The sequence below is a fragment of the Barbus barbus genome, assembly GCF_936440315.1.
Source record: "Barbus barbus genome assembly, chromosome: 5".
Classification (NCBI taxonomy): Eukaryota; Metazoa; Chordata; class Actinopteri; order Cypriniformes; family Cyprinidae; genus Barbus; species Barbus barbus.
Window position 1 is genome coordinate 17,010,921 of NC_136733.1, and position 19,887 is coordinate 17,030,807.

The 19,887-nt window shown below is 39.4% G+C and overlaps 1 protein-coding gene across 1 annotated transcript; it reads left to right on the forward strand.

Annotated features, from left to right (window-relative positions):
* Positions 1–1,744: 1,744 nt before the first annotated feature.
* Positions 1,745–19,736, forward strand: LOC306869822 (ras-like protein family member 10B; the record flags this gene model as incomplete). The annotated part of the gene is made up of 4 exons (XM_079416744.1): positions 1,745–1,995; positions 3,242–3,620; positions 8,344–8,468; positions 19,466–19,736. Exons 2-4 carry the CDS (start codon positions 3,333–3,335, stop codon positions 19,734–19,736), a joined length of 684 nt encoding a protein of 227 aa, XP_079272870.1. The 5' UTR covers positions 1,745–1,995; positions 3,242–3,332.
* Positions 19,737–19,887: the final 151 nt, after the last annotated feature.

Sequence of the window (19,887 nt, forward strand, 5' to 3'; positions counted from 1 at the left end):
TAAAGCTTTAGTTGGCATCTGCAGATGGCACGGCAGATTGTGTTTACCAACAGTGGTTTCTAGGAGTATTCCTGGGCCCATTTAGTAATGTCAATGACAGAATCATGCCGATGAGTGATGCAGTGTTGTCTGAGGGCCCGAAGACCACGGCATCCAATAAAAGTCTTCGGCCTTGTCCCTTACGCACAGAGATTTCACCAGATACATGGATCTTTTGATGATTTTATGCACTATAGATGATGAGATTTGCAAAGCCTTTGCAATTTGACATTGAGGAACGTTGTTTCTAAAGTATTCCACAATCTTTTTACGCACTCTTTCACAGATTGGAGAGGCTCTGCCCATCTTAACTTCTGAGAGACTCTGCCTCTCTAAGACATCCCTTTTATAGCTAATCATGTTACAGACCTGATGTCAATTACCTTAATTAGTTGCTATATGTTCTCCCAGCTGAATCTTTTCAAAATGCCCTGCTTTTTCAGCCCTTTGTTGCCCCCGTGCCAACTTTTTTGAGACCTGTAGCAGGCATCAAATTTGAAATTAGCTCATTTAGTGGAAAACAGTGTAAAATTTCTCTGTTTAAACATTTGTTATGTTCTCTATGTTCGATTGTGAAAATATTTTTGGCTCATGTGACTTGAAAGTCTTTTAGTTTTTATTTTATTACCATTTAAAAAACGTCCCAACATTTCCGGAATTCGGGTTGCAAATCAACTTAAAATGTTTTTAGCTCATCCTCAGCCCAAGCACATGCTCCACACTTCGCCACAATGGTAACTTGCCCAAAAACACCAACATAACTGAAAGTGTTTTAAAAATACCAACATAACAGAACATTATATTCACAGCTCAGTACTGTTAAAAGAGAGCAGGGTTATGGATAATTATTAATCCCATTTATTCAGCTAATGACTTCCATTATCTGATGTAATTTCCTCTTTTAGAACAATTATGATAGCCTAAAACAAATAACATTTAACTGCTAAAAACTTTTTTTTTTTTTTTTTTTAATAAATGGGATTAATAATTAGCCATAACCCTGCTCTCTTTTAACAGTGCTGAGCTGAAGTCTTTTCGCACCTGGATACATACAGTCACTAGCTGTATGAGTGACGTGAAGCGAACAGGTAACAATCACGTGGTTACTTAGCAACAGAAGGAAAGATTAGGTTGCTAAGAGACAGTCGCGGTACTCGCAGGCTGTTGATCCAGAGTTTATTCATTCTCAGATAGTAATGACAATGGGCAATCACGATGCAGTCACTCATAAACAGAAGCCGCTGAGAGGGGTATGATTATTTATGTGAAACTGGTATCCATCGAGTTTGAGGTAATAAGTATGTCCACGTGCAGCACTGCAGTGATGAGTTTTCTTCATTCGCGTGCTGGTATTTACTCGCAGGTATTTACCGCTCATGACGCGCATCGTATTTACGCAAGAGACCGACATCTATGGCAAGCAGTTTAAACATTTATTCTTTAGTAGTAGTTTAAGACCAGTAAAATAAAACACACACTCAGACACAGACACCCCCCCCCCCCCCCATTTATTCCAATTCAAGACCAATGCGTAATAACTGTAGCTTCTGCCTTCTCATGCTTAATTTACAAATAAAAAATAACCAACGTAAACTATTTAACAGACATCTGGTTTAAGGAATAAATGTCAACGAGGCTTGCCATAGACAAAGCAGAGCTCTCAGTTTTTTTCAAATTCAATTAACCTGTGACGCTGACCCGCCTCGGCGCGGTCCAGCGCTCTGATTTTACGCGCAAGCGTTGATTTATCTGTCTGTTAACACGGGCGAACATCCGCGTGCCGTGCTGTGCGCGGGGTCCACATGACGTGAAAGAGCAGGATATTCCTCCAGGACAGTTTGAGGGTTACTTCTGCACCTGAATGCGAGCGGAGAGTGAGAACTCGACGAGAAAGATCGCGCAGGTGTCCAGCAGACCGAACCTCACGAAGAATGCAACTTCTCACCTGCGCATAAGGTAAGTCACCGGAGCCGTCGCTGCTGCGCTCGCGATACGCTCGAACCGACAGTCGCCTGCTTCAAATCTAAAAAAGCTTTATGGGAATGATAAAGTGTTGGAGATCATGGGGTGGGGCATTTAGACAGGTATTTAGCGCTTATATATGTGAGTAAATGAACAAGTACATGACAAGTGCGTCTTTATTTTATAGGATGCAGAGAATGCGTTACATAAGCATTGTGTCCTTTATTATTGGTCTAATCACGCTGTAGATTGACACTGAGAAGATTCATAGTAAACTATTGAATTAGCATCATTCATCCTGCCCCCTGCAGTAGCTCTATAAGAATAGCTCACATACATTGAGGTGCTGCTGCCTGTGTCGTTTATTAAAATATTAATATCTTTGCTCCATTTAAATCATCCCAACCCACTTTAAGTGCTTTATATCATGGGAACATTGTGACATAATGAAGTTAACAGACCATTATATATTATTTTGATATAGTTTTTTATTATTCGTTTTTTGTTATTTTAGTTTTTTATTTATTATTAATATTATTTAAGAGTTTATTTTTGTATTTTTCTCTTCTTTTTCTTTGCATATTATTTTGCTATTTGAATATTTTGCTTTCTGAATTGTACAGTACTCAGCTGCTGTTTGAAAATGTGCTATATAAACAACATTTGAACTATTTTCATTTACTAGTAGATACCTATGAATCAATCATACATCTGCAGTGAACCATTTTGGATAGATGTATGTGATGGTCGATCATCCACATCGAATGATAACGAGTCAATAACAACACTATTTTATTCTGTTTATAGCTGAATTGAACTTGTTTATAATTGATTAACTTAACACAGTTATTGAACTGAACTGGGTTGCGTTTCCCAAATGCATCGTAAGCCTAAGTTGATCTTAGAACCGTTGTCACCAATGGAGCTGCGATCAGCTTAGGCTTACGATGCATTTGGGAAACGCAGCCCTGAACCAACACTGAGCTGAATAATGACACTGTTGTCTTTGTAGAGCTGCTTTAGGAGAACTTGGATTTGTCTCGTATTTGATGTTTTTCATGTCACTGATTCTGTTTTTTTTCCTGTTATTACTGTAAAGCTGCTTTGAAACAATCTCTATTGTATAAAGCAGTATAAAGGTGGCTTGATTTCAAATGATTAATTTATCCTGTTTTTATTTGAGTTGGACTCTTGCTTGGCATTGTCATCTCTCTCCCTGTTTCACTTTTCTCTTTCTTAGTGGCTGCTGGCCTATGAATGGGACTGTGCTGTGGCCAACACTGTTTTCTGTACTTCAGTCAGGACTATGTGCTGCCCATGTTCCGCTCTGAATGCACTGGCCAGTTGTTTGCGAGAGCAGGGAGGGTGGGGCGGCCCACCGGGGGCGAGGTGGAAACAGGGCAATGCCCCCTCCGTTCCGGATCGCGGTGCTGGGAGCTCAGGGGGTGGGCAAGACGGCCATTGTGCAGCGCTTTCTTCACGATGACTACAGTGAGGTGGCGGTGTCCAGTAAGACACGGCGGATGCATCTTTCTGCCGCAGTGCTCAATGGCCATGTGCATGACCTTCAGATCACAGATTATCCAGCCATCAGCAGCTTTCCTGTCAGCTCTCTACAGGTACAGTAACCAACATACCACAACCCTGGACAGAGTCTAATAATATGACTCTGACCTGACCCTCTGTCAGGACAAGGTTTATAACATTTGATTTACCCAAATGAACCCACCCATAGGGAAGGGAAAATCACTAATGAGATCTCCGCAGTTGAAGTCTGAGAGAAAATGACCCTGTGTGTCGCTAGAGTTGCAGAAATCTGTAAAAAGTGGTATTGTAGTTGTTACAGTAGGGATCTATTGCTACCTGTTCTGGCCTAAAAATTATTAATTCATTCTTTTGTTTTAATTAATTGAAATTATGGCTGTGGACTTGTCTTTTTCAGCTGCATGTAATTTGTGGGGCTTTGTAGGGAAAACATCTAAGATGACATTTTTTACAGTGTGTGAAAAGATTGTCTACAGATCTAAATATCAACTCAAATATTTCACACCAGATATTTTGAAAATCATCTGTGTGTGTCAACAGATGATAGTTATTGATAGTTATGTTTGTTTGATTTTTTATTTAAAACATAACTCTGTTATGCCTCCCGAACTATAACATTTTAACATTTTCCTCAAGGCATAAAAACTAGATACTGTTTCAACGGATTTCAGATGAATGTCTTGCTGAGTGTTTCCCAAACCTGCAGCTACAATATTTCATTTTTATTTCCTTTGGAATCTCAGTTCCAATAATTTAATTTAAATGTGATGCTCTATAGACCCTTAAGATTGCCTTGATGTTTGTAACCAGTCCTACCTTGGGAACTGTTGCTGACATACTTATTCAAGCTTTGTAATGTGAGTGTGTGAAAGTCACGTGTTCATATTCATTTACAGTAGGTATTGATTCAGATAACAATAGTGGCAATAAAATTCACCTTACAAATAGTATGTTGTAGAAACAGTTTTGCTCACACTTTTTTATGAAGAGTAATTGCTATCAAATGAGAATTCTTCATTTTTAGCTGATTCTGATATGCAGTCTTGGACACTTATGCTTCATTTAATCATATATCCATGCAAAACGGTCATTTTATAAAACTGAAAAAAGTCCTATGAGATATTCAGACGTAGCAACAGTGTCAGAGGGTGGAACAGCTTTGTGAAGGGCCAGTTAAGCAGAATGTTTTCAGTGTTTTGATATGGGCTCTGTACGTTTATGCTCACTGAGTGCTTTAGTATTGTAGAATGGTTTATAATGAACCAGAAGCTTGAGAGCACATGGTTCAGTGTAACGCTTGTGATTTCAGACAGCTCGAAAGGATAAAAGAGCCACTTGAACAGCGAGGCCTTTTGTCTCAGTTCACTTTTCTTTCTCTGTGGTGTCATAATGATTCGGTGCTTTAATTAGTGACAATGGGAAGAGATTCTTTCATAACTTTACATCTATAATTGTATTCCCAATGGAGTTTCCTGTCAGTGAACTAGAAGTTAGCTTGGGCTAAATAAGTGATTAGCTGTTTTTCTTGCTTCAAATGCAAAAGCTAGCATTTCTCCTCAAACCATGTCCATTGTAACCACAGTAACAGATTTGATCTGAAAAAGCACCTTCTACTAAAACACATCATTTGTTTGTAAATTGCTGAATGTGCCTTCATTGTGCCCTCTATCTGTCTTCACATGGCCGATATACACAAATAGATGGGGAGAATAAGAATAGGGTGCTCATCCTCTACCCTGTTTTTACATGTATTACCTCTTCTATCTCCTTGAGTTTTAACTCAAGCAAATCAGTTGTAAACTAGCACATATGAATCCGTTTAGGTTCAAAGGTTCTGAATGAATCATCTGAACATGAGTAAGTTGAAACTCATACTGTTATGAGCAAGTGAGGAAAGGCAAACGCACACCTGTAGAGGTGCAATTGAAGGAAACAATATGATCTAATTGAAAGAGAACAACTGCGCACTCACTTAAGCATAGGCTATTTATTAATCAACGTTTCGGCTAGTAGCCTTTAGAAGGTATTTGGTTAGTAAGTGAGTATGCAGTTGTTCTCTTTCAATAAGTGGTATTAGTTGAACACTATTTTTTTTTTTTTTAAATGGAACAGTTTATTGACAATTTAGACACCATAAACAAAATTATAATAAATATATATATGAATATGTTTTTGGGTATCATATCTGATAAATCAGGCTTTTATATCTCATATAATATAGGAGAATATGGAACTCATACTTGAGGAGGAAAAAAAACTCAATTTTATTCAGAGGCCCAAACTGAAATACTCAATTTGCTACAATTGCTGATATTTATATGAAATTATGATGTAAAACAATGAGAGGTTTAGTACATTTAGTAAACAGAACATTACTTAAATAAAATGCATATATATATATATATATATATATATATATATATATATATATATATATAGATATAGGTTGTCACTTCCAATAATATGTTGTAATAAGATGATATTTAAATGCTTAGTTTTATGATCAAAGCTCTGTAGTTTTTTATTAAAGCGTATAATGCAATAAAACACAATGATGATTGAGAGATAAACAAATGTTCCTTTAAAGCCTGATGATGTATCATATTTGATACTTAAATTTTAACATTTCAACACAGCACATCATGCATACAGACATTGTGCTTTTACACTGTGTACATATAAACAAAATAAAGAGAGAGAAAATAACATCAGCAAATCACAAGCAAAACCTGACAGCATCAGTTTGTCCACTTACAGTTATACTTGGTTTTGGAGATCATAGAACACCATATTGCAGTGAACTTAGACCTGGAACCCTTTAAATTAAATCATATTTTTTTCCAAACTCAGGAATTGTAACATATCTCTGGCCCACTGTTGAAAAGAAGGGGGAAATTACGGTTTCCAATTAATTAAAATCAAGCACCTTCCCAAAAGAGAAGTAAAGGCAATGCAGTCCAATTTACTTTTTGACAAAGTGTTATTTTCACATACAATATCAAAGATGGCAGTTAAAGGATTTGCACAAACATCTTTAAAAAATATTCTAGAATACGATTTTAAAAAAAAATATGTGACCAAAAAACAGACGGACTAGGACATAGCCAAAATATATGGGCTAATGTAGCAGGAGACTGCTTACATCTTGTATAGATGGGGTCAACAGAGGGATACATCTTTGCCAGCTTGGCCTTGGAAAGATGAAGTCTATATACCACTTTAAATTGAATAATGCTGTGTCTAGCACAAATAGAAGATCCATGAATTCTATATATAGCCTCATTCCATCCCTCGTCCGTCAGGCAGATATTAAGGTCCAGTTGCCAGGAGTTTCTTTGTGTAGTTATAGATGTGGATAATAATGATACAAGTTTTGTATATAAGCCAGAGATGGTTCCTCTTTGTTCTGGGTCGTCAGGAAAAAGTTGATCAATAGGGTTTTGTTCAGGAAGGGAGGGAAAAGAGGAAAAATTATTGCGTGTGAAATCGTGCACCTGTAGATATCTGAAAAACTGGGCTTTAGGTATTTTAAATTGAGATTCTAAATGGGCAAAAGACAAGAAGCTGCCATCAGCAAAAAGATCTTTAAATGTTAAGATACCTTTTTCTTGCCATAGCAAGAATGCCTGGTCGTTCAGAGACTGAGAAAATGTATGATTTCTGGCAACTGGGGCACAAATTGAACCTCTCTGCCATCCGAAATAATTGTGAATTTGGGCCCAAATCTGAATGGAGTTCCATACCATTGGGTGCAACGATTCAGAGTCTAGACCCATCGGCAAGGGTGAAAATAGAAGAGCTGAAAGCGAGGAAGGAATGCAGGCTGAAAATTCTATCTGGACCCAATCCGGTACGTGATTTATGTAATGTGAACCTTGCCAATAAGTCAGAGCTCTTAAGTTACAAGCCCAATATTATAGTTGAACATTTTGGAGGGCCATCCCCCCCTGTTCTTTTTTTGCAGAAATTGTAGATGTATTCTGGGGGGTATCTTATTCCAAAGATAAAACAAGATTATCTTATTTAAATGAACAAAAAAAGATTTCTTAATGTAAATAGGTATAGTTTGGAACAGATATAAAAATTTAGGGAGCGTATTCATTTTAATTACATTGATCCTACCAATCAAAGAAGTCGGGAGCTTAGACCATTTTTTAAGGGATATCCTAGTTTGTTCTAAGAGGCGAGTAAAGTTGAACTTAAACAGCTCGGAAATATTTCTCGAAACAACCACACCTAAATATGTAAATTTATCAGGGTAGGGAGAAAAATAAGTATTTTTTGCCACGCAATTTATAGGAAATAATTCACTCTTAGAGAGGTTGAGTTTGTATCCTGAAATGCGACTAAAACGCTCAAGTGCAGTCATAACATGAGGGAGAGAATTATAAGGATCTGCAATAAATAAAAGCAGGTCATCTGCATAGAGTGATAGTTTGTGCTCTCTGTCCCCCCTAGATATACCCTGGATATCTGAGGTTGACCTCTAAATTTGAATGTTTTCTAAAAAAAAAAAAGGATGGATTATCAAGTTGCTACAGTTGCTTTAGTCTTATAAGTTGATTAAGTAGATTTAGCAGTGGATTTAATTATATGAAGGAATTATATGAATATGAAATAAACAATCAATCAGACAACAGAAAGCATGTTGTACATTGTGTATAACAGGGTTTTTGTCAGCAAAGCTTTGATCATGTTGATAGAGGACTTAGACATTTGTATATGATACAGTGGGCTAAGGTTAAGTGAAGCTTGTTTCACACGATCAGGATGTTGTGTTGCTCTGTGTCTATGCAGGAATGGTCAGATGTTTGCTGTCGAGGCATTCGGAGCGCTCATATCTACGTTCTGGTATATGACATCTGCTGTTTCGACAGCTTTGAGTACGTCAAGACCATGCGGCAGCAGATCTTAGAGACCAGGTACGTGACGGGAATATAAACCTCATTTTATTCCTTCACACCTTTACATCTTTGCACCCTTCTCTCTTCCTACTGCGCTTCATCTGCTTACACCTCTGTTTTTATCTATTCCCTGCTTTTTTCTGTGCTGCTTTATCTCCTTCATGTTTCCCAACCCTTCTTTTCTTTTTCTTCAATGTTTTATGGTTGCTGTAATTACACTCAAAAGGCGAGACCCTTCTGTAATCATGGGTTGCCAGCACACTGGGTCATTTCTTCATCATTTGAATCCAAATCAACAGAAATGCCTTCCCTTCTCCTCTGCTGATTGTAAAGGGCATGTAATGTCATCATCAAAAGCCAATTCAAAAGCCTCAGACTTTTTGCCTTGTACCGGAGTAGGTTTGATGATAATGATGCCTTGTGACTGTTTTGGCTGTGTATTAATGTGTGTTTGTTATCTCTTTGATATAATTCACTGTTTGACTTGATATATGTCAACACTTGTCAACATTTCTGGGGAGGTGGAGCTATAATTCATTATCACATTGTTGTGTGAAAAAAACTCATTTTTTTCTTGCTCTGATTAAATAAGTTGGTGTTTTATAGTCAATATCATACATGTCTGAGCATCCCTTGCACTTGACATGTGAGACTAATTTGTTACACAATGTCTTGTACCATCCAAGACCAAATAGTTTGTTTGTACACGTAAAATTAACTAATACAATTCAAGAAACCATATTAATAGGCAGTATTTTTATTTAGTTCAAATATATAAAACATCATTAAAACAAGCTAAATGTTTAATAATGTATATATTTATATAGTCACAAAATGTAAACTATTATTGCACAGCTCTATTCATTAAATGAGATATTATAACTTTATCCGCATACATACAGCACGCTCAAATAAAGTGATATAGCAATTCGCAACTGCCTAATATTTTTTAATTTATCACAAAATGCAACTCTATTACCACGCAGCTGTTTATATAATGTTGGATTTATAAGTACATCCAACTTTATCAACATTCATTGTATAGATAATACGATATGTACTATTCAGCATATCTCAACTGCTCGATTGCTTGTATCACCATAATGGACTTGTTTTCATACAATATATGTATGTACACAGTTAGGGTTTGTGAGATTTATGCTTATATTTTGTGAGATTTATGCTTCTATTTTTTTTAAATAAGTAAAATAACAAAAAATATTTCTGAGGTGTATAAATTTAAATTGCTAAAGAGAGAATAAATTGGTTTGCAGAAAGAGGATAGGATCCAAGATGCCATGCAGTCATGCTTCACCATTATTTAAATTCAGCTCAGTCACCGATTGGCTTAAATGGTCAGTGTGGGCGTCTGCGGTAAGCCTGTCACTCAGAAGCAGATTTATCGTAATCAATGGCGTCAGCTGTCATGCTTCGCTTGCGTCAAGGCCTGAGCTGTGAGGCAGGCAGTTCTGGTGACAAACATTCCTGTTTTATTGATTCAGGCAGAACACAATTAAGTCACCTTGGCCCGACACTGCCTCACAGCCTCTACCGTACAATACGCAGAGGATGGGCTTGTTCGATTCACTGATCTGATCTGCTAATACCCAACAGAAGTGAGAGCGCGGGCTGTCAATCGTTCCTGGGATAAGACAGACCCTGTTAGTGTGAGGAATTAAAAGAAAGATAGTTCATTCATCTTTGGTGAAACAATAGCCATTGTCCTCATCTCAGAGGAAGTTTTGTATTGAGCTCTGTTAACGTTTCTTAGGTTCCATGTACAGTAGCTGTCCAAAATGTACAATAACTTACAGCATTTTAAGGTATTATAGGCATGTTATAATGACCTTGAAGACTGTTTCAAAAGCTTGGCGGCAACATTTTGTTGTCTTCTTAAATTATATTTTCATTTTCTTTTTTTGTGTGTGTGTGTGTGTGTGTGTGTATGAAAATTGCGCCAAAGTGTCTCATGTATTTTCATCTTTTTTACTAAGCTTTGTCAAGCACTAAATGTATGGATAATAGAATTTCTAAATTACCTTTATTTACCTGTATAGCACATATGCAACTCAATGCAGTTGTAACAAACTGTTTTTTGAGTTACTGTTGCTTTTCTATGAGCTTGAACCAGTCTGGCCATTCTCCTCTGACCTCTGGCATCAACAAGGCACTTTCGCCCACATTACTGCTACTAACTAGATATTTTCTCTTTTTTGGACCATTCTCTGTGAGCCCTAGAGATGGTTGTGGTGCATTAAAATTCCAGTCGATTAGCAGTTTCTGAAAAACTCCGACCGGCCCGTCTGGCATCAGCAGATGCCAAGCTCAAAGTCACTTAAATCACCTTCCTTCCCCATTCTGATGCTTGGGTTGAACTTCAGCAGACCGTCTTGATCATGTACTAAATGCATTTAATTGCTGGCTGTGTGTTTGGCTGATTAGACATTTGCGTTAACAAGCAGTTGAACAGGGGTGGCCGGTGAGTGTATAGAGAGAAAGAGAGATGGTAATAAATTAACAGCAGTTTCTCCGATTGGTGGATTTTCTTTTCTTTAGGAGTGAATTTGGCGATTATTTATTTCCTTCTTTTATAAGGCTGAGAACAAGTTGACTTGTGGCTTTTAAAGAAGCACATATCATCACTTAACAATCACGATAAATATGTCTTGAAAGGTCTATAAGTTATTGCTATTATTTTCTCTATGAAGAAAATTAATGTTTTTTTTCAGAATTATTGTGATTAATCAGTTGTGGCTGTAGAGCTTCACTAGAGGAGCATTGTTTGTTGTGTGGAGTTTCTGCTTATGTAGAGCATCTCTAATTAGACGCCTATGGGATTCTGTTAAGGTTAGGACATAGACAGGCGGTTTTGGAACAGACCCTTTGAGTTTGTAAGTCCCCAATGGCAGTTAATGTTATAGTCCTTGCCTTTCAGTCAGTTCATGTCAGTGAAGGATGAATTGATGTACGCTTCACACACAGCAATCCAGACTGACAGTCAAACCAGTAATGACTAAATGAATGAATCAAAGAATAGATTGAGTTAGTGAATGAACGAAGAATGAATGCAATAATAAATTAATTCTGTTGCAGAGGGACTCTGCTGTGTTTGAGGATGAATTGAGTGTGTCAGAGATCAGAGAACAGAGCTGTCTGTCACAGACAATGACTAATGGACAATGCTGGTGGTTCCTGTCAACTCAAGACCCAGAGTCACCCGGTGACTGACAGAAAGGTTTGGGGCTAATTGTGTTTACGATCCAATCTTCTTATCAGTACATGAACACACATCAGACACGTTTTCTGAGGTCAGCTTTGAATGACTCTGAAGTTCTGTTATGAATCCACATTTTTGGACAAACAGAACTGTAGTTGTTGGTTTGCCGTTTTTTCAGTAGAACAGATCTATTTTTAGCTTTCCTGCCCAGTTTATATCAGTCTGGTGCAGCTCTGTGGAAAGCCTCTGTGAAGTGAAACAATTGGAAATCTATTTGTCTTTTTTCAGAGCTGTCAGAGGCAGGTCATCTCAAACAGAGATAAGCGAGGAGACATGAGCTGCTCTCCGGGATCTCTGCTCTCTGTTGGAGACAGGACAAAAGGCCGATAGAGCAGGCGGGCTCCCTGTACATATGACGGCTTCACTTCCTGACAGCTTGCCACTGAAGCAGTCTGCACACGCAATATGTGCGGGAGGCTGCTTATAGTCACCGATGAGCTAAAGATCCTGTCTCAGACCAGTTTGACTGTAATTGGCACCAATGGTTTTATAAGATTTAGTTTTTTTTTTGTTTGTTTTTTCTTAAGCAATATCATACAAGCAAGAGTGCTGATATTCGGGTTATATTAAGTTTCAGACAAAATGTATCTGGTAAAATAACCCAATAAAGCCTACTTTCTAAGGACACATTTCTAAGGCCTCTGAATTATCAACATAATAAAAACCTTGCTGAAAAACCTGTTGTACATAATATATTACATGCCTTCTGTCATCCTGATTGATAATTTATACTTTTATATCAGGTAAAAGGCCTCAGTCTCATTCTAAAAATGTCTACCCCAGGTTGTAGTACTCGTGTCTTTTTGCTGTGAAATCTGGTTTTCAAAAATTAGTACACGTAAGAATAACCTTTATAGTGTTCAAGATTAACTTTTTCTGGACTGAATCAACTTAGATTTACTTGATTGTCCAAAAATGATTTTTTAGATTTTTTTTTTTGTAAAATTGAGAAATATTTATTTGTACACCTCTCAATCATTGCAAGCTATCAGAAAAAAATTAATCTTACTTTTTGGCTATGTAAATATCAGAAACTGGACCAACTGTAGCATATTTTTGCTCAGTGGTTTTTCCCTCCTCAAGTGTGAGCTCCATATTCTCGTTTATCAAACTAGGCTATATGACCCACAAAAGCCTACATCAAATATGATACTCAATAAAAACCCATAGAAAAACTTTTTTTTTCTTTTTAAGATTTTTGTTTCATATTTTTTCTAAAGTTTAAAAAAACTGTTATTTTTCAAAATATTACATTTTTAACATATTATTTCATATGTCAGGCTTTACAGAGTTACATTTTTTCTCCACCAGTGAATGGGAGAGTTCACTGAGTTCCTTAAGAATCTAAATACATATACATAAATAAATACATAAAAACAAAAAAATATTCTTGAAAATATAAATATTTATAATAAATATTTGAATGTTCTGTTTAAGGACTCACAGAGAATCAGAATCAGGAATGTATTCCAGGGGATGTGAATTTGTACAATTTTTTGTTTGTGAAGTGTGCAACAGTAGTATACCAAATAACATAGCAAATGTTTTATTTAACTTTTTGAAAACAAAGTATGTACAACCTTTATTATATATCCAAATGATTTTGGTGAACTTTGTTCACCAAAAAATTCACCAATTATTTACAACCCTCTAATGTCATTCCTGACTTTCTTTCTTCTGCCCCTTCTATGAAAGTTGATGGGGTCGAGAGTTGTTTAGACTCTAGTGTTAGTGAAAATATCTTCTTTTATGCTTCCAAAAAAAAAAAAAAAGAAGTAACTAAAGAAAGGCTTGGAATGACACGAATATGAGTAAATTATGACTGATCTGAAATTGAGCTCAAAGGGCTATGGGTGTGATGAAATTATTTCTGCATCTTCAGTCACCTGAAAATTAATGTAGACTTCAAAGAAGTCGTGTAATCTATAGCCATCGAAAGGCTAGTTGTGTCCTTGTATCATTTACACCTTTCAAAGTCCATTAACAAAGCCTAACATTTTAGTGTTGTGATGCAAGATCATCGCTTGCATCAGTGAAGTGACCACAGAGACAACAATTTGCCTAATTTCTATCCAAACAAGCAATGTGTGATAAAAAAAACATTCACAAAATATATAGATTTGGAAAAAGAAATTAGAAAAATGACATGCAAGATCCTGAAACAAAAATGTTTAGGCATATTTTATCATATTTTTCACATCTTTCCTGCTGAAGATGAAGTGTGATACACAAGCTTTAGGTTTATAGGTTCATCTTCAAGTGTCAGAGAGTCACCACAGTCACCTCAGTCTCCACCAATGACACTCACCAGATCCCAATCCCCTTATTTCTGTATATATATCCCTGTACTCCTCCCGTTCACTCACTGTCTGGTCTCAAACATTCCATGTTGACTAACCTGACCCACTTACCTTATGTCTACTTAACAGTTGCTCCAGTGTTCCTATCCCTGTTCTCCACCGCTCCAGTTCTCCACGGTCTCCACGCTCCTCTCCGGATCTCCGGGTCCCCTCCGGATTACCTCCGGATCCCCTGGAAAAAGAAAAAGGACATTCACACTCAGATAAGCCCCTAGAGACATTCCCATTCCCCACCTGCTTACCTGGACATTCTGCTCATCTCATTCCCCTCTGCTACTACTCATTAAACCTGTTGATTGTATTGCACTTACCTCTGTGTCCTGTGTCTATCTGCTGACAGAGGACCAGACCCGAACCGACGACCAGAGATGGAGTTCCCGAACCCCGCCATTGCGGATCCCCTCGAAGAGCTGGTCAGCGCTCTTTAAACCTCTCTCTCCGGTCACACACCCTCAGTCTGTCTCTGCCAGTTCCATGGCCATCCCTGCAAACTATTCGGGTGAGGCGGTTGAATGTAGCGTTGTTTTACTCCCAAGTTTCCTTTCTGGTACTGGAGGGACCCACCGTCGATATCATCCTGGGATGCCCTTGGCTACATAGAGATGCAATCCCATAAATGTTCCAGCGAACGGGCTAAAGTAGCCTTCCTGATCTCCCTTCTAACCGGAAGGGCATTGCTCTGGGCACGAGCCATCTAGAACTCACAGACCACTATAATTAACTCTTTCGATGCTTTCTTTTCCCACTTCAAGGAGGTCTTCGGCCTATCCACCGGCTCACTCTCCATTGCCGACCAACTCATCCTCCTCCGTCAGGGAGATTCTTTGGCCAGGGACTATACTCTGCACGCTACTCACTGCTTACTGTCAGGTTTTGGATCCACAGATCAGAGCCCAGATGGCAATCTATGATGACACTGTCGGTCTGGAGAGCTTTATGCAGAAGGCCGTTAAAATCTCCCAGCGTCTCACAGCTTGTCAGCCGGACATAACCGCTCATTCTCCGTCCTCACCAGGTGCCTGTCCTCCAGTACCAGAACCTATGCAAATGGATACTAATCGCCTCTCACGCACTGAGCGTGCTCAACGTCTCACCACGGGGCTGTGCCTCTACTGCGGAGTTCCGGGGCACTTCATTTGGGTGTGCCCCTCTCGCCCCCACGCCCAACGGTGAGTGCCCTCCAATTGGAGCCTGCTATCTCTACCCTACCACAGCTAACGGTACAACTGCTCACCTCACGTCATTTCATTTCAGTACCCGCCCTCGTGGATCCTCAGGCAATTTCATCTCATAAGCCCTCCTAAAACAGCTTGATTTACCCCGACAGAGACAGGTCGAGCTGAAGATCGAGACCATACAGGGAAAACTGCTCGGACGTGGGCACATCAAGTTCCGGTCTCTGCCGATCACTCTACAAGTAGGCTGTCTTCATCAGGATAGGATTTCCTTTCTGGTACTGGAGGGACCCACCGTCGATATCATCCTGGGATGCCCCTGGCTATCTCAACATTCCCCCAAAATCAGATGGGATACCAGCGAGAACCTCCGATGGAGTAAAACCTGCATCCAAAACTGTCTCTCCAACGTCCCTGTGCCCCTGGTTAGTAACCTGAAGCTCCAAGTTCATTCCACCCTAGTGGAGATCCCCGAACCTCGTGAGGTTTCCGACGATCCCATCTGACTACCTGGCGTTCCAGGATGTGTTCAGAAAACAGGCAGCCATGAAGTTACCACTGCACCGGCCATGGGATTGTGCCATCGACCTGCTGCCTGGAGCTATACTTCCCTTAGGGTCGAGTCCCTGTCCTTCCCGGAGTACAAGGCAATGGACGATTACATCAAGGACTCCAATAACAGTTCATTCGCCCTTCCAACTCTCCGGCGGCCTCGAGCTTCTTCTTCTTGGACAAGAAGGACGGAGGCTTGCGGCCCTGCATCGACTACTGGACCCTCAATGATCACACAGTCAAGCTCCCTTATCCTCTTCATTACCCCCTCAGGCCACTATGAATATCGGGTCATGCCGTATGGCCTTTCCAACTCTCCGTCCATCTTCCAGGGGTTTATGAACGAGGTGTTCCAGGAGTTCCTCCACTGGTTTGTCATCGTGTACATAGACGATATCCTGATCTACTCCTGGAACCTGGCCGAACATTGCCATCACGTGACACAGGTCCTACGCCAACTCAGGAAACACCACCTCTACCTGAAGCTCGAGAAGTGTGAGTTCCACCGCCCCACGGTCCAGTTCCTCGGCTACATCCTCAGTGTGGATGGGATCCAGATGGACCAGGGGAAGGTCCAAGCCATCCGGGACTGGCCCTAGGTTCAGTCAGTAAAGGAACTTCAACTATTCCTCGGCTTCGCAAATTTCTACCGGAGGTTAATTCTGAACTTCAGTCTCCTCTCAGCCCCCCTCACTTCCATGCTCCGTCAGAAACCCAAGTCTCTGTCCTGGAACTCCGAAGCTCGAGCCGCCTACAAGAAGCTCCAGGAGGCTCAGTCTGCACCATCTCCAAGCTGTCGACCACTGTTTCCGAGCGAGCGAGAGAGTTTGGGACTCAGCTCATGTCCAACTCCAGCAGGCAGTGCGGAGACACAAGACCTATGCAGATGCCCGTCGGTCTGCCACCCCCATCTACCGTCCTGGAGGTCTGGCTCTCCACCCGGGATCTGCATCTCCGCCTGCCCTGCCGGAAGTTGAGTCCCCGTAATATCGGTCCCTTTTCCATCGAGAGGCAAATAAATGAGGTCACCTTCCATCTCCAACTCCCTGCATGGTATCATATCCATTCAGCATTCCATGTCTCACTCCTCAAGCCTGTCTCTCCCTCTGTCACAGAGCCCAACGAGCCTGCAGTACCTCCTCCTCCCAAGATCATCAAGGAGCCCCTAGTCTACAGGGTACAGGACATCTTGGACTCTCGGCGACGGGATGGTTGCCTGAAATATCTTATTGACTGGGAGGGATACGGGCCGGAGGAAAGATCCTGGGTGGCCCGGGAGGATCCTGGATCCTGGAGGTACTGGATCCTTCTCTCCTGGCCGAGGTTCACCAGAACCACCCTGACCGTCTCCACGCTCTAGGGGCTTATCCACTCAGATAAGCCCCTAGAGACATTCCCATTCCCCACCTGCTTACCTGGACATTCTGCTCATCTCATTCCCCTTTGCTACTACTCAGTAAACCTGTTGATTGTATTGCACTTACCTCTGTGTCCTGTGTCTATCTGCTGACATCAAGGTAAAGGCAATACAATTTGATTTGAAAAGTCTTACAGTGTGAGCACGGTGCCAAGGCTTTTCCTAGAAAGTTGGAAAGAAGTGCTTTCATCTACACAAATGCTGCTGTTCAGTATGTTGCCATGGATTTACACTAATATGCATCTTGATGCATGATATGCCACTTTATTCTGAAAGCATCCTGAATAGATGGATGCAAAGAGAGCTTCAGACAACATTGATACTGAGGTTGTTGGATTTGGACATTGCACTTCATTAGATGCTTTATAGACACAAAAATATACTATCACAGCAGGAGCTTTTTCTTAAAATATGCTAAATTAAAATACCCATTTGAGGTTATTAGAGCCACATTTTATGAGCTGGAAAAACAGATAATGTAGTAAAATCTGTGTTGCCAAAATGACAAACTCTAGTTTGGTGCCTTTTTCAAACTAAACATTTTTTTTTTGGATGTCCATGACAGAATGCTGTTGTAGAAAGACCAGAGTCAAGAGTCACCATGTCTGATATATTTTCCATATTTTTATGCAGGTGTTAGTATTATATTATAAAAAGAATTCAGATGAATTCCTTATAAATAGCAGATTCATTGCTGAAATTAAAATATAATGCTATTTTTTAATACGTAATAATATTGTTTTAAATGCAACACATATATTTAAAAATAACAACATTATGATGTAGCTACTGTATGAATTTGGATATTAATTTTGATATTTGCTAAAGATTAAGCAGTGCAATAAAATTATTAGCGTTTTTAAAGATTAAGTATTAGATGACTGCAATGATAATCTAATGATAAATGTAAAGAGTAGCCTATTTGGAATGAGCATGAACAATTAAATATCCAAAATTGTCTGATGCTATTAAATAAAAAAATTATTTGACAAAATGGTAACATTATATTGTGCATCCCTACTTGTTTTATTAAATTCCACTAGGGAACAAAAACATTTTAGCATTAGCCCTTCCTTTGTGTGTTAATTTCAACATATCTTCTAATAAATAGTGAACTAACAATTCAAATTCAAAGACTTTTCTTTTTCAAACAAGCAACCAGAAATAATAGAAATAATACATGAACTGACATGTGAATGCTGAATCCAATTTTAAATGTAGCTCTCCCAAAAATGTGAATTTTGTCATCATTACCAAAGCATTTTTTCCAGAGGCTAGCATATTTTTTCAATTGTTTTCAATGAGAGCGCTGCATTGTTTAAAAATGCCAGGAGCGTTACAAGAGCTGAACGTTATTTCATGCTGAGCACTGGGTGTTCGGGTGTTTTTTACTCACCACCAAGAGTTGAAGAATGTTCAACTTTGGGTAAAACGCAGCACTCATCACTGTCACTTTTTTTGTCAGCCGTCCAATCAGTGGAGGAGAGGCGGGACTGATACCACTCCGACCAACTGTCACACATTCTGCTTGCTCTACAACTGAGCAACAATGGAGGAAACGTTAATAATTCTTGTCTCTGAGTATTCATGTCTGTACCAGATGGGATTCCCGAACTACTACGAATATTGATATGAAAAATAATGCTTGTGATATTTAGGCTAATTCATGATGTGTCTGCCACATTACTTCTGCCTGTATTCAGTATCATTGTAACCAAAGCGTCTCACAGCTAGGCGTTTTCAGCAGAGCGTCGGGTGTTTCAGCAGGCTAAAAACGCTTTTGTGGACGCACGGCCTAACTCACTTTCATGTTGTTCCAGACCTGTATGGCTTTCTTTACTCCATATAACATAAAAGAAGATATTTTGTGAAACATTTCAGTGTTTTTGGCCATAAAATAGAAATCAGTGGTCAACAAAACTGTTTGGTTACCAACATTCTTCAAAATATCTTCTTTTATGTTCCACAGAAGAAAGAAAGACATACAGGTTTGAAACAACACAAGTTAAGTCGAGTGAGTAAATGATGACTTTTTTCTCTTAATTTTGGATGAACTATAACTTTTTTTTTTTTTGTCATTTTGTCATTGTCATTTTGGTTCCATAAAGAACCTTTATCATCCATAACATAAATTTTTCTATGGTGTCTGTGGACTGTTATTAGATTTGAGCCATCTTTGTCCTTACAATTGTTTTTGCTTTCTATATTTATAGCATGTGTGTATCTTTCCACAGAGTCATGGGCTCTGGAGAGACGCCCATTCTGATTGTCGGCAACAAGCGTGATCTGCAGCAAGGTCGCGTCATCCCTCGACACAGCGTATCTGACTTAGTCCGAAAGAGCTGGAAGTGTGGATATGTGGAGTGCTCTGCCAAGTTCAACTGGCACATTTTACTGTTGTTTGGAGAGGCTCTCCGTAGCATGGGTTGTGCCCGCTGCAAGCACATCCATGCCACCATCCGTTTCCAGCGGGCGCTCAGGAGAAACCGATGCGTCCTTATGTGAGGTTGCCGTTTCTCTTCTACAGAGCCCTTACTAAAGTTGTTTTATAGACACTCCATTATTGTGTGGGCTGGAAGAGCTGTGATAACCCTCATGCCAAGGAACTTAACATTTGGGATTCTAACTATGGACAGACAGATGTGGTTTTCTAACA